Here is a 14,704-nt window from a genome sequence, read left to right as displayed (position 1 = left end):
ATGACACATAAATACTCTCTCCTTTGTACCCTCGCGTTATTTTGGAAGGATCCAAAAGCGGAAATTGAGGCGTTTCAGCACCTGTACACTGCAGCACCCTTTTGGTCAACAGAGGTACTGCACGTGAATTGGTCTCTTTATTTTATTTGCCAGCAGGGGGCAGAAGTGGATAGCTGGATAGGAAGATGCAAAGACGGATCTCGTCGGTGGAGGGGCCACGCCCACTGCACAAATATGTTAACTCGCGTCTGTTGTCCTCCAATTGAATATGGATTCAGCGTCCCAATTGCGTTGCGCAACAAAACGGCGACCAAAGCGCGCTGTTGCGGGTCAAGGCAACGCCTTCAACTTTGACATCTGACCTTTAGGGTCAATCTGTCATTCCGGAGGACAGGAAGTGGTTGGCACGGGCGGGCAAAGATCGGCCCGGGGGCCACATCGAGGCCCGACCAAAGTCTCTGAGAGCTCAGCCAAATGTCAAATTTGTTGGTGCTTTCATTTTGAAACTTTGATTTGTGTGCACACGTGTGGACGTTGGGACGAGCGAGACGGAGATGGAGACTTTGGCTATATTTAGCAGAACCAGGCACATCAGTCCAACAGTCGCCCTTCTGTTAATATTTCAGGCGGCCCAGACAACCTTGTTTTCTGTTTTTTTTACTTGGAGTCAGCTTGTGCTGCATTTGCATGCGACAAAGTCAGTTTGTTGTTGATGCCGAGGTGATGGATGACTTCCGGACTGATGTGCCCACCACAGCAACGGTGGAGAACGGTTTACAATTTCATCGACTTTCCTGATTGGCTGTGTTGAAAGTCAACACGATCAATATTCTTATAGACTGTCACTTGTAAGATGCCTTGTAGTTAGCTGTGGTCAGCATCACCAGTAAGTCGCGGTGACGTAGTTACGGGTGGGCGCGAGTTCAGGTCGTGGGGAGGAGCCTCAGCCTAAAATTGCGGGGCAGAAAAGAAAAGAAAAGAAAAGTGCAGAACAAGTCTCAACTGACTAACGAGGGAAGCGCGCGTGAAGCGCAACGCGTGCACACGGGGAGCGGCGCCGGCACGCCTGCAAAAGTAAAATACGTCAAAAATGGAGTGAAAGGCGGAAAAGGTGGATGGCGACATAGTGGCCAGTGGCGCGTTCGTTCATGAAAAAGTGACGTTTATGCACGCTCGCCCGTCACCCGATGAGGCGAGATGGGCACCTCTCCGTCAGCGTGATGACGTCACGGTGTTATTTTGAAAGCACTTCCGGCTGTGTGCGGCTCTGCAAGTGCGCAGGTTTCGGGTGCAGGTTCAGAGAGGCTGGACGCGCGGAGCGGGCCGGACGCTTGTTGGCCTACTGCAGACCGGAAGCTTTGCACACGCGCGTGCACGCCCCATCAGCCTGTGTTCGCGCGTTGCGTCCGAAGTTAGAGGAATAGTTTGCCACCAACTTTTTTTTTTTTTTTGAGTTTGGATTTTCTCCCCCGAAGTCAAGTGCCGCTTCGCGATGACGTCACGTCACTGGATGGTCACTTTGGGCTTCCTCCTCTTGATGCGGGTACAGGGACAAGGTCAGTTCGGGGCTCGGCTGCACACTCAAGTTGATGTCGACGTCATCACGTCCTCATTGACACGCGCGGCCGTCATCAGGCACGTGCACACGCTTGCCCAGGTGGTGCTCAAACACCTGCCCTTTTTCATTTATTTTCTATACATTTTAAAATGTGTTGTTTTTACTTATGCTGCCCACAAAATAATTTTTAATTGAGCTGTACAGGTTAGAGGTCACACCTAGTAGGTTCAAAGGGTTTAAAATAATCCATCACAAACATCCTTTGAACAAAGCAATTTTTAATTTTTATTCCATGCTCTTTTGTTAAAATCTGTAATATTAACTCTATTGTTTGTGCATTTTTTTTTTTGTCATCCTGTGTTTGTCACATCTGTCCCGGCGTGTCGCTGGCGTTCAGTGTCTTCCCCGAGAAGATTCCGGAGCAAAGTCCTGAGTCCCACCAAGCTTTTGGTGTCCTGGAAGGAACCCAAAGGTCCGCTCGATGGATACGTGCTGGCGTACAGCACGCAGCCTGGTAACACGCACGCACGCGCATCCACGCACACACAAACGCACGGCTGCGTGTACGTGAAGGTGACGGGTGTGCACGTGCAAACAGGCGGTGAGGAGCTCGAGGTGGGCGTGGCCAAAGAGGACACCGAGCTGCTGATCGACACCTTCGACGCCAGCAGAGACTACGCCTTTAAAGTGTTTGCCCTGCGTGGGGCGCGAAGGAGCAAACCGCTGCTCGGTGGACACCAAGGTAAGGCGCGAATTGGTCCAAGGTACGGCGCCGGGAGTGCACGCTCACATGTTTTTTTTGTTGTTGTTGTTTTTGGGCGGTTTAGCTGAGCGATCAGCACAAGAAAGTCCTCAACCCCAAAGTCCACAAGATGGTGGCGCCACACACGTCAATGCCATCACCGAAGGTAAAACGCACAGGAAGTGACGTCACGCCAGGAAGTGGAAACGTGACTGCTACGGCGAGCTGAGGCGTGTGTGTCTGCTTTGACGTACGAGTTGAATTTGACCAAGGCTCGGTTCGGTTGCCGCCGCCTTTTGTCACATTGGTCCATATCGGAAGCTGACCCCTAAAACCGATCTCGGCACACAAGCCAAAGCAAAAAAAGAGCTCCTAAGTCCAAAACTGGCAAATTGGCGCACTTGCAAATCAAAGTCTCAAATTGAGGTCGAGCCTTGCTTCCGAGCCGGTTTTTGACTTCCTGGACCTGGACTTGACACCTCTGGCCAGCTGTCCGGCGTCCCCTTCGGGCGGTCAGGCAGCCGGCACCGCCGCCGCCATCTTGTCGGCACTTGTCGAGGCGGCGGGCGTGGAGACCTGTCAATCACGCTGGTGGGGGGGGGGGGCCTGTCCCTGCACGTCTGCGCCGCCCGACGCCGCTGGCCAATTCTTTGTGGCGCTTTCAATGTTTTTCTTGTCTTCTGACTGTGACAGACTTGCAAGATCCGAGCGGGACTTTACACATTTCCTGCCTTCTAGTAGTGCGGCGTACTCCACCTTCTTTCACTGATGCGCCTTGTGAAATGTTTTTTTTTTCACCCAAGTAACCCCAATGTAGCACACTGCATTTTTGCGTGGGCAAAAAAAAAACCCCAAAGCAACTTAAGACTTCAAACGGTTTTGTAAAGCGTCTTCACGTGCTCTCAAATGTGCTCAAATGTGTCAGACGTTGACTAGCGTTTAACTCCTGAGCTGTCATGTTCTCCCTTCAAATGTCGTCTGCTCGTTTCCAATGATTTAAAACGCACGTACAGTACGTGTTCTGCTGACTTGTGCTGACTTGTAACGCGTCGGAGCGGCTTACGCGTGATTTGCGAAAACAAAGTCTAGCGCTCGACCCCGATGTCACGACGGCCTCGGCGGGGTGAGGAAAAAAAAAACAAACGCGAGAACATTCCGCAGTCTTTCAGAAGCTTCCGGCGTGATCTCATCGCTCGGCAATCAAACAAGTCGCGTCGTGTCGGGCGTCGGGCAGAGACGAGCTCGCAGAACGCGGCAGGAATCGCAAGAAGCTCAACTTTGACCCGCCGCGGCGTCGCTTCCACCTGAACGCCCCGCAGCCAACGCCAGCACGCGCGTGTGTTGCGTGATGCCTTTGCATCAGCATTTGCAGACTGCGATTGAAAAACACACACACACACACACACGTTTTTGCGTGCCCAGGTGAGGAGAGGTTCACGTGTGGCACGCCGGCCGCCGCCGACGTGGTGATCCTGGTGGACGGCTCGTGGAGCATCGGCCGCAGCAACTTCCGCCTGGTCAGAAGCTTCCTGGAGAACCTGGTTCAGGCCTTCACGGTGGACGTGGACCACGCGCGCGTCGGTAGGCTGGCTCGCGCCGTCGACATCACAACCGGCGGCGTGCATGTAAAGTGCGCGTGACGTGTTTGGCGTGGATGCAGGCTTGGTGCAATTCAGCGGCGAGCCCAGGGTGGAATGGCACCTGAACAGTCACGTGACCAAAGCGGCCGTCGTGGACGCTGTCAGGAACCTGCCGTACAAAGGCGGGAACACGCTGACCGGTACGCGCCAGCTATGCGGACCTCGCCTCACACGCTAGAACTTTCTTAACCCGCACGACCTCGGCACAGGTCTGGCACTGACCTTTGTCCTGGAGAATAGCTTCAAAGCAGACTCCGGATCCAGAGCCGATGTTCCCAAGGTCGCCATCCTGATCACGGACGGGAAGTCACAGGATGACGTGGTGCCGCCCGCGCAGACCCTCCGGAATGCCGGGATACAAGTTTTTGCTGTCGGTATGAGACAGAAACGCTGCAACCGATAGATGGAGCGGTTTCCCACTAGGTGGCGCTGACTCCCTTCCTTCCTTCTTTGCCCGGCAGGCGTGAAGAACGCAGACGAGGACGAGCTGAAGGCCATCGCATCGCCGCCCGCCGACATGCACGTCTACAACGTGGCCGACTTCGACGTGATGAGCGACATCGTGGACGTTCTCACCAGGAGTGTCTGCCGCACGGTGGAGCACCTGGCCGGTGGGAGCCACGACTTGTCGACGGCGCTTTTAAGCGCTAAACGGCGGACACGCTGCCGAATCCTCAACTTGCTCAAAAGATTTGTTTGTTTTGCAGTCGGGGGCGGTGCTGCCCCCCCGCCCGAAAGCGTGGCTCCTGCCCATGACCTGGTGACCTCTGAGATCACGGCTCGGAGTTTCCGCGTGTCATGGACGCCGCCGGCTGGCGAGGTGGAGCGCTACCGCGTGGTCTACTACGCGGCGAGCGGCGGCAAGCCGGAAGAGAAGGTAACGTTGCGGCCCTCCCGTGGCGGCGGCGTCTAGGTGGTGACACGTTGTGCTTGCAGGTGGTCCCGGGGTGGGAGACCAGCGTGCTGCTGGACCACCTGAGCTCTCTGAGCGAATACCAGGTGGCAGTGTTCTCCGTGTACCGCAGCGCCGCCAGCGAGGCGCTGAGAGGGAGTGCCACCACACGTGCGTGGGCCGATACCCCAACATCGACACCAAAATCCGCAAGCGGAACGCTAACCTCAGCGCTGTTGACCCCGCAGTGGCCCTGCCCGCTGTGGAGCACCTAGACCTTTCTGACCCCACCCACAACACCATGAGGGTCCGCTGGAGGGCCGCCCCCGCCGCCTCGGGATACATGATCCTCTACGCGCCGCTCAGCCAGGGAGAGCCTGACGACGAGAAGGAGGTGAGGGAAGACAAGAACGGTCGTCATGAAGATGTCATCATGACATCATGTCAAGGTCATCTGAAGATTATGATGTCATGTCATGATGGATGATGTCATCTCTCGGTGATGACATCATGTGGAGATGTTGTGATGTCATCATCTGAAGACGAGATGTGGCATTCTGCTGTTGATTTCACACGCAGGTGAAGGTGGCGTCCGGCGTGGAGGAGGCGGAGCTTGAGGATCTGATACCGTCCACCGAGTACACGGTGACGGTGTACGCCATGTACGGCGAGGAGGCCAGCGACCCCGTCACCGGCCAGCTCAGCACACGTGAGTTGTGACCGTGCCGCGTCCGTAAACGCGTGCGTATCGCCACTCGCCCCCCAGGGAGTATCGGCGTCGTGTCTCGACACGCCGGGCGTCCTGGCGTCCGTTTTGCTTCCCGTCTTCAAAACTTTTTGCACTTCCTGCTTTCTGATTCGCCGCTTCAGCCTTTCATTAAGTTTTACGAGACCTGACGACGGCGCGACGGCGTCTGCAGCCGCCGGCACCGCTTCTTTCGTTTCACGTCTTTTTTAATTAAAGTTGCAAAGGAAAAAAAGATTCCCAACATTCCAAAGTCCTCGTGAAGTTTTTTTTCAGTTTTTGTTGTTTGATGTCAGCCGTGCAAAAACTTTGATGGACGGCTCAAGCGGACCCCGCAACTGCAAACGTGCGCTGATGCGTGCTCCCCCCCTCAGTGGCGCTGCTCCCGGCGACCAATCTGCGACTGACGGACGTGGGCCACAGCTCCGCCCGACTCAGCTGGGACTCTGCCTCCAGGCAGGCGACGGGCTACAGTGTCGTTTACGCCCGCAGCGACGGCGTCGAAAGTAACCAGGTCAAAAACAAATTTGAAAAATAGAAAACAAGTCACGATGATGGCGACGACGACGTGAATCCTCGGTGTCCACGCATAGGTGGAGGCGGGCCGCGAGACCTCCTGGTTGCTAAGCAACTTGAGCCCTCTAACGGAGTATACGGTGGGCGTGGTCGCTACGTACGACCAGGGACGAGCGGAGACGGCCACGCAAAGCTTCTCCACCGGTAAGCGTTTGGCCCGTTGCCATGACAACGACATCGCAGATGCGCTCGCCGCTCACGGGAGGCTCTCCACGCTCAGGGAATGTTCCAGCACCGGTGGACGTGAGGAGCCACGACACCACCACCGGCAGCTTCCGGGTGTCGTGGCGCAGCCCCGCTGACGACGTGGCGCTCTACCGCCTCGGGTGGACGGCCACGGACAGCGACCGCGGTGGTGGTAGCGACAGCGGAGAGGTTGGTGTGCGTTGTTGAGTCAAACACACGCGTGCCGGGAACCTTCATGCCGCTTGTGTGCGCCGTCAGGTGCTGGTTAACGCCGACACAAACACCTACACGCTCTCTGGACTCCGCCCCTCCACCGAGTACGAGGTCGTCATGAGCGCCATCTACGCGAATGAGGTGGAGAGTGACCAGGTCGTGCTGCTGGAATACACGGGTACAATCCGCCCACACGCACACACCCATGCACAAATATGCCCTTGACACTTTTTCACACACTTGCACATCTAATCTCACGTGCCTGGAAGAAAATTTGCAAGCAACTCGATTTCAGCATTGACTTGAGTGCGTTGTTTTTTTGTCATTTGTAGTGGAGCGAACCACCACGGTTGCTATGACAACAAACAGCATTGCAGGTGAGCGTCCCATTTTTTCTTAAGCCCAATGAGCACACCTTTGACGTCGTGTTGTTTGCGGTCGCAGCACCTCGCCACGGCGTGCGGGGCATGACCGTCGATGACCAAACCCCCTTTAGCATGCGGCTGTCATGGCAACACGTGGACGCCCACAACGTGCGCCATTACCGTCTCAGCTACGGCACTGTGGACGGCAACCGAGAGACGGTAAGAGGACATGTTTCAAATGAGATCGGATATGAAACGGTAAAGGCTAACGGACACGGTGCGACCGCATGTCCAAGGCAAGATAAGATAAGGTAAGGCAAGATGTAATGCCAGACAGAAGGGGTCACCTGTTTTGGGCCCAGCTGCCAAAAAGCCACACGACCAAATGCCTCAAAACTGGATAATGGGCAACAAATTCCAGTCGCCAGCTTGCCTCAACAGAAAAGTAGCGACCCCTTGTGGTCATACAACGTCACTACACACAACGAGGCACAATTTGCATTGGTGACGATGATGATGATGAAGAAGGCAAAAAAGCCTTTTGGCCCCAAAGCTCAATTGCCGCTGCACTTGTGCGTTTCAACTTGGTGGCAAAAACTCTTGTTTTCGGTTGACGAATTGCGGTTATTCCGAGGCGAGATGAGCTGATGTTTGTTTTGTATTGTCAGAGGACGCTTCCGTCCACGCAGACCAGTTTGGTTTTGCAACCCCTGCTGGCCGACACGCCGTACCAAATGGCCGTCACGCCCGTCTATCTGGATGGAGACGGACCGACGGTCACAGCCACCGGACGCACGCGTACGTTGGTTGCCGTGGTGACGGGGGTGGACAATAACACCGGTTGTGTTCCCTTGCCTCTAATCTCTTGCTCTCTCTCTCTTTCCATCTTTTTTTCTGTCACTCTGTTTTCTCTGGGTCTTTGGCTCTGTTTCTCTCTCCGGGTCTCTCTGGCTCCGTCCATCCTATTCTCTTTCTGTCTGTCTTTCAGTTCCACTCTTGCCTCCCAGGAATCTGCGCGTTTCCGAGGAATGGTACAACCGCTTCCGGATCAGCTGGGATCGTCCCAGTTCTCCCACGACGGGCTTCCGCGTGGTGTACCAGCCTCTGTCGGGTCAGTGGGTCTGCTAGACGCCAATGTCATCCGTGTGACTTCTCTTAATGGCCCGCCCACCCCCTGCAACACCCACCGCAGCCCCCGGACCCGCGCTGGAAACCTTCGTGGGCAAGGACGCGAGCACCATGATGATCGTCAACCTGCTGAGCGCCACTGAGTACGGCGTCAAGGTCCTGGCGTCCTATGGAAGCGAGTCCAGCGAGGCTCTGTCAGGCCGGTCCAGGACACGTGAGTCTCTTGGTCACGCCCTTCAAACTCTTCTCCGAATATGCCCGTGGAAGATGATTGACAAGTGGCGGTGCTCTGGCAGTGCGTCTGGCCGTGACCAACTTGAGCATTTACCAGCAGAGGACGAACGGCATGTGTGCTCAGTGGCAGCCGCAGAGACACGTCAGCGCCTACAGGGTGGTCATCGAGTCCGTCAGCAGTAAGTCACGGCGTCACCTACTGGCATCTGCAGGCAGCCGTGTAAAACACAGAACTATTGTATTTTCCGGACTGTCACGGAATGTCACCTCTGAACGGCAGGCGGTCACGTCGAGGAGGCCAAGCTGAGCGCGGGATCCAGTCGACACTGTTTCAACAACCTGAGGCCCGACGCGACGCACAAGATCAGCGTTTACGCCCAACTGCAGGATGGCACGGAAGGCCCTGCCGTGTCCACCACCGACAAGACTCGTGAGTATCCACAGCGATGGCGAGACGCTCAGGACGCCCGCGGCACATGAGACATGATGTCGCTGCTTTACGACTTGTTGTGTAGAAGCCGTCCCCACCCCGGCGCCCACCACGCCGCCGACCACCACCCCGCTACCCACCGTTCCCCCTGCCAAGGAAGGTAAGTGCTTGTTGAACCAACCTTCCCAAGCCAACAGGGGGCAGCAGAGGAAAAGGAAGCGCTGACGAATGCGTGTCACATTGTCCCACGAAGTCTGCAAGGCAGCCAAAGCTGACCTGGCCTTCTTGGTGGACGGTTCCTGGAGTATCGGTGATGACAACTTCCTGAAGATCATCGGCTTCTTGGTCAGCACCGCCGGGGCGCTGGACCAGATCGGACCTGACGGCACTCAGGTAGGCTTCCCCAGTATGCTGGCGTTCCAGCCTGTGGACTTTCTTCATTCGTGATCAACAATTCCACAATGGATGCACCGCAGGTTGCCATCGCTCAGTTCAGCGACGACACGCGCACCGAGTTTGCGTTGAACGCATACAACAACAAGGAGCGCCTCCTGGACGCCATCAAAAAAATCGCCTACAAGGGAGGAAACACCAAGACAGGCGAGACATGATCACGTGATCAACTGATCGATCCCGCACTTGCGACGGCCTCCGGAGTGATGCGCTCTGTCTGCTTAGGTCGTGCGATCCAGCACATGAAGGACAACATCTTCACAGCCGAGGGCGGAGTCAGGAGGGGTGTCCCCAAGGTCCTGGTCGTCCTCACGGACGGCCGATCGCAGGATGACGTCAACAAGATCTCGAAGGAGATGCAGATGGAAGGTCAGCCGAGGTCCCAGCCACTCGCTGTCACGCGATGTCACGTCCGAGCTGTAAACCGTGCGCCGTCCCGACAGGCTTGGTCGTCTTCGCCATTGGCTTTGCTGACGCCGACTACGGGGAATTGGTGAGCATCGCCAGCAAACCCAGCGACAGACACGTCTTCTTTGTGGACGACCTGGACGCCTTCAAGAAGATCGAAGAGAAGCTGGTGACCTTTGTGTGCGAAGCCGCCACGGCCAGTGAGTGTGCACCAGCCGGGAACATCCTTGATGACTTTTTGCTTCAAGAACATTTTGCTGTGTCCTCAGCATGTCCTTCAGTGGCCATGAACGGCGACACCACTCCTGGTAAGACTCGTGTTGGGGTTGCTCGTGGAAAATCTTGTGCCAAGTCGCTGCTCACGATTCGTCTGGTGCTTGCTAGGCTTCCGCATGATGGAGCTGTTTGGGCTGCAGACTGAGCGCTACAGCAGCCTGGCCGGTGTTGCCATGGTACCAGGAACCTTCAACGCATTCCCGTGCTTCCACCTGCACAGCGACGCTCTACTGGCTCAGCCAACCAGGTTCTCCTTCATCTCAGGCAAAAAATAAATAAATAAATCATGCGTCTGCTGAGAAGGTGTGACGTTCACGATGCTCGGCCTCCTCAGGTTCCTCCACCCTGAAGGTCTTCCGTCGGACTACACCATCACGATGCTGTTCCGCCTGCTGCCCAGCACCCCCCAGGAACCGTTTGCTCTCTGGGAGGTCTTGGACCAGGACCATGAGCCGCTGGTGGGCGTCATCCTGGACAGTGAGTCTGGAATCTTCAGTGCACAATGTCTGTAGGGTGGCGGCATTTGGCGTCACTGGTGTTGACTGACGGTGCAGATGGAGGGAAGACGTTGACGTTCTTCAACAACGACTACAGAGGACACTTTCAGACGGTCACCTTCGATGGGCCGCACGTCAAGAAACTTTTCCACGGAAGCTTCCACAAGGTCGGTGCGCCACTGCTGTGTTGTCGTGTGGCAGAACGTTTCCTGCCACAAACGCAGGAAGGGGGCGTTGTTGTCCTCAAGTGACGAAGTCAACCAAAAAAAAAAACGCGTCTTTTCTGCAGCTTCACGTCGTGATCAGCAAGACCAGCGCCACCGTGCTTGTGGACTGTCAGGCCGTGTCCACCAAGGCCATCGAGGCGGCAGGAAACATCAGCACGGCCGGGATGGAAGTTCTGGGCAGGATGGTTCGCTCCAGAGGGAACAAGGACAACTCGGCGCCAGTAAGAACAAAATGCGACACCCGAGGCTTTGGGTTGTTTTGTGGGCGGCAACTGACAATCACGCTGTTGCAGTTTGAGCTCCAGATGTTCGACATTGTGTGCAGTACCTCGTGGGCCTCCAGAGATCTGTGCTGCGAACTTCCTGGTTTGGTCAGTCCGCCATACATTTTTTAGGCCATATGCTAAAAGCCAATGGCCGTGCTTCCCTCTTCATCATGTCAATGCTTTATCATGTGACCACCCAGCGCATAGAGGCCCAGTGTCCTGCCATGCCCAAGGCCTGCACCTGCACCCAGGACAGTAAAGGCCCTGCAGGCCCTGCCGGACCCACTGTGAGCACGCACACACAAACACACACACACACTTTCCTTTTTGGCAACACATCCTGCCTTTTTCAATTAGGGTGGGCCAGGAATACGAGGAGCCCGAGGCGATCGCGGTTCTCCCGGTCCAGTGGTGAGTTCTGATCTAAATGTCGGCTTTGAGGTCATTTGGACCCCGTGAGCAAATCTTTCTCTTCCTGACATAATGTTGACCTTTCCTCCAGGGACCTGCCGGAGCAGTAGGTGAGCCCGGAGTACCAGGCCCCCAGGGAGCCCCAGGACCACTGGGGCCCAGTGGGCGCTCCATCAGGGGTTCCCCAGTAAGACCCCCAAGCATGTGACACGTCACGCGTTTTCAAATGTTAGACTGCGTAAATCTGTGAAATTCCGGGGTTTTTTCTCTTGATGTGTGGGCTCTGCCAGCATTAAAAAAATATTTTAAGATGTGAAAAGTCCTTATTTGTGTACCTGGCCTTAGTGTGCATCTGCATGTGCGTCTTCACGTACAGGGTGCTCCGGGGGAGCGAGGACAGAAAGGAGAGTCAGGTCAACAAGGTCTGCAGGTAAATGCCGCTGACGTGCGCACACGCAAGTGCACGTGAGTGTCATGAGATTTCCAAACCTGGCTGGCCGGTGACCCGCAGTGACCTCCGTTTCAGGGCGTGGCCGGCCGAGTTGGCGCTCCCGGCAGAGAAGGACTTCCCGGGCCCAGAGTAAGTCGCGCTGCATCGCGTAGTTCACGCACTTTGTTGTGACTTACAAATGTAATTTTTTTCTCGTCCGCAGGGACTGTTGGGCAAAGACGGTCCCAGCGGCCGACCGGGCCCCCCTGGAACAATTGTAAGTGGTTTGGAATGATAATGAAGTAGGACTGCAGTGATTCTGTTGCAACATAAACAACATCACCAGCTGGTGCATTGCGCACTCGATCAGCTTAGTTCTCAATAACTCCAGTCGCGTCTGGTCTGCAGACCTGAGGGGCACCAAGCAGGTCCGTAGGAGTGGAGGGAACCCGAGAGCTAAGGTAGGGCGAGGCCATTTTAAGATTTGAACAAATAACGTTGAAATGAACTCTAAAATGTCCAGCGATTCAGTGAAGGGAGGCCAGAATTGGAGTTGGGCTTCCTCCTACGAGCGCCAGTTTGAGGCGAGCAGCAGTATTTTGGACCAACTGGAGACACTTGAGGGAGGACTGGCTGACTCCAAAATATAATGCATCACAGCAATTCAGCCGAGGTGTGATGAAGGCATGGATTATTTTTTCTAAGTGCCGTTGTGAAAGGAGAGGCTTTGCTTTAGCAAGAGCAACACCAAAAAAAAAAAAAGCTAAATTTAACAACAGCACCAAGCTCAAGAAGAGGTTCAAGACATTTAATGTCATCCATCAAATGTGATGAAAACAGCAGGGGGACCAGAATTGAACCTTGATTTTCTTCTCATCCACAGGGAAGTCCAGGAGTCCCAGGTGCCCCCGGTAACACGGGACCCTCGGGAAAACAGGGAGAATTGGGACCGCCGGTGAGTCCTACCGTTGAACATCAAGCAGTTATTTACCCATCATGCCTCTGACCAAAGCTACTAGGCTGACGGGAAGAGCAGGATGTTGCCGGCGGTGACCTTCTGTCCCATCCGGCCCAACATTCGAAGACTGCTTTTCGTCACCACATACACATCCGTCCTCCCATTTAAATTTGTTTCTGCTGTCGATGTTATCCTTCTCGGTGCAGGGTCCGCCAGGATCCAAGGGCGACAAAGGCGAACGGGTATGCCATCCTTTCTCCAACCGACTGCCATTGTTTATCTCCTTCTCTTACTTGACTTTGTGGTTTTGCGTTGCCAGGGTGACCTGCAGTCCACCGCCACCGTCCAGACCATCGCCAGGCAGGTGTGTGAGCAGTTGATCCAGAGTGAGTATGTTGGCATCAGAAGGCTAGCCGTCGGAAAGGTTAGCATGGACACGCCCCTCCGATATAAACCAACCCGGCGCCATGATGGTTGCAGGTCACATGGCTCAGTTTAACGCCATTCTGAACCACGCGCCAAGCTCGTCAGTGACCATCCGCACCGTCCCGGGGCCTCCTGGGGAGCCTGGTAGAAATGGATCCCCAGGGCCCCAAGGGGAACAGGGGCCCTCTGGAAGGCCTGGTTTCCCCGGACAAAATGGCCAGAATGGCCAACCTGGAGAACGAGGTGCGGTGCGCGAGGTGGATGAACTCACCAACGCCTGACAGGAATATTGACAACACCGTGCATCTGTGCACATGGTTTGCGCAGGGCCCCCAGGCGACAGAGGTGAAAAGGGTTCTGCTGGTGTGGGAGTCCAAGGCCCCAGAGGACCGGCAGGACCTCCTGGTAATCCACTCATGATGTTTGTCCTCTTCACTAAGAGGTTGTGCCCTCACATCCCGCCATCTCGCCGCAGGTCCTCCAGGCCAAGGCAGACCCGGTAGCCAGGGCCCGTCTGGAAGACCTGGAAATCCAGGAGCACCGGGACGTCCTGGGGTTCCCGGCCCAGTGGGCTCGGCCGGGCCTCCCGGTTACTGTGACCAGAACTCCTGCGTGGGCTACAACGTCGGAGGTACAACGTGAAGGCCACCCACCGGAATTCGTTTCAGACGCTTTGTGTTTGGAGTCGTCTGCATTCTTTTTCCAAGCTATCGTCAGTTTGCTGGGCATCATCTTGTCCTCTTCTTCCTGTCCCACTAACCCAATCGAGACCTATTCAAGTGTCCGTGGCGTCTTGGTTTGGGGCTTTCACTAACGCGGACATGGTACTCTGAGGCTGTGGTGACTGAGTTGAGTGACGACGTTGCTGTTCCTGCAGTCCAGCTGCCGTCCAACATCTTCCCCAACTACGGCGAGGTGGAAGAGGAAGACCCATACCGCTACTACCAACCCGACTACCCGCCACCACAGCCCGTCCAGGACCCGGAGCTTGACACGGAGCGCTCAGACCTGGAGCTCAGCCCCCAGGATGAATTGGCGGGGCCGCCTGAGAGGAGGCTGAGGAGAGGCAGCGTCAGGAAGTGACGTCTGGCAGAATGGTCCGAGTGAGGTGGAGGTCCGGTGGACGGAGAGGAGCTCACACATGTAATCTCTGCATATGCATCTCATTCAACAGCACTTCAAGAGGTCAGGAAGTTGCGCCCCACAGTTGGCGGAACTAATGACGAGATGAGGCCCCACCTCCACATCTGATTGGCTGCCGTCCATAAATGTTGGCCGCTCAGAAAGGGTTGAACGTGATGACGCTTGACATCCGGGAAGTGTTTGAACGAGCTTGTGGCAGTAAAAGTAATTTATTTGGGCGACTTCCTGTCCAGTTTGTCAGCGCAATAAAGGAATTCCAGTACAGTCATTCATGTGTTAACATGTTTTTGTCATCACCTTTCCGTCTCATCCTTGTCCTGACCTCTTCATTTTGCTCCCACTTATTTTCATGTGCACCACTTTTCATTTTTCATTGCTTCGTCTATTCACGTATTCATCTCTTCATGTCACTCCTGCTTCATGTCTTCACCCTGGTGCCTCATTTCGAGTTGCTACACTCTTCTCCTTCGGTTGCTAAGCAATGTCAGCCAAGCTCTTCC

General features: G+C 55.4%; 1 protein-coding gene across 3 annotated transcripts; it reads left to right on the top strand.

Moving 5' to 3' along the window:
* The first annotated feature begins 496 nt into the window (after positions 1–496).
* LOC148321840 (collagen alpha-1(XIV) chain-like) lies at positions 497–14,472 on the top strand. 3 transcript variants are annotated; one of them, XM_088319056.1, is made up of 48 exons: positions 498–1,556; positions 1,956–2,072; positions 2,157–2,300; positions 2,386–2,466; positions 3,723–3,881; positions 3,961–4,080; positions 4,150–4,314; positions 4,402–4,551; positions 4,648–4,817; positions 4,877–5,003; positions 5,081–5,226; positions 5,412–5,541; positions 5,952–6,091; positions 6,171–6,297; positions 6,374–6,528; positions 6,598–6,730; positions 6,885–6,929; positions 6,997–7,136; positions 7,586–7,715; positions 7,906–8,028; positions 8,110–8,259; positions 8,342–8,458; positions 8,560–8,709; positions 8,795–8,869; positions 8,963–9,102; positions 9,186–9,309; positions 9,388–9,531; positions 9,606–9,770; positions 9,840–9,878; positions 9,955–10,093; positions 10,181–10,323; positions 10,401–10,510; positions 10,633–10,791; positions 10,864–10,941; positions 11,037–11,123; positions 11,194–11,247; positions 11,339–11,434; positions 11,624–11,677; positions 11,774–11,827; positions 11,901–11,954; positions 12,561–12,632; positions 12,842–12,877; positions 12,955–13,021; positions 13,116–13,304; positions 13,389–13,466; positions 13,537–13,692; positions 13,939–14,158; positions 14,236–14,472. In XM_088319056.1, exons 1-47 carry the CDS (start codon positions 1,493–1,495, stop codon positions 14,142–14,144), a joined length of 5,502 nt encoding a protein of 1,833 aa, XP_088175182.1. In that variant the 5' UTR covers positions 498–1,492; the 3' UTR covers positions 14,145–14,158; positions 14,236–14,472. The 3 variants fall into 3 exon arrangements, with proteins under 3 accessions (XP_088175183.1, XP_088175182.1, XP_088175181.1); XM_088319055.1 differs by having other exon boundaries at positions 13,939–14,472; XM_088319057.1 differs by lacking the exons at positions 13,389–13,466; positions 13,537–13,692; positions 13,939–14,158; positions 14,236–14,472 and having other exon boundaries at positions 497–1,556; positions 12,955–12,999; positions 13,116–13,288.
* The last annotated feature ends 232 nt before the right edge of the window (positions 14,473–14,704 follow it).

The sequence above is a fragment of the Idiotropiscis lumnitzeri genome, chromosome 16, assembly GCF_059441095.1.
Source record: "Idiotropiscis lumnitzeri isolate Australia: NSW breed Sydney's pygmy pipehorse chromosome 16, RoL_Ilum_1.0, whole genome shotgun sequence".
Taxonomy (NCBI): domain Eukaryota; kingdom Metazoa; phylum Chordata; class Actinopteri; order Syngnathiformes; family Syngnathidae; genus Idiotropiscis; species Idiotropiscis lumnitzeri.
The sequence above is the reverse complement of the archived record's forward strand: the minus strand, read 5'-3'. Positions and strand labels throughout refer to the sequence as shown.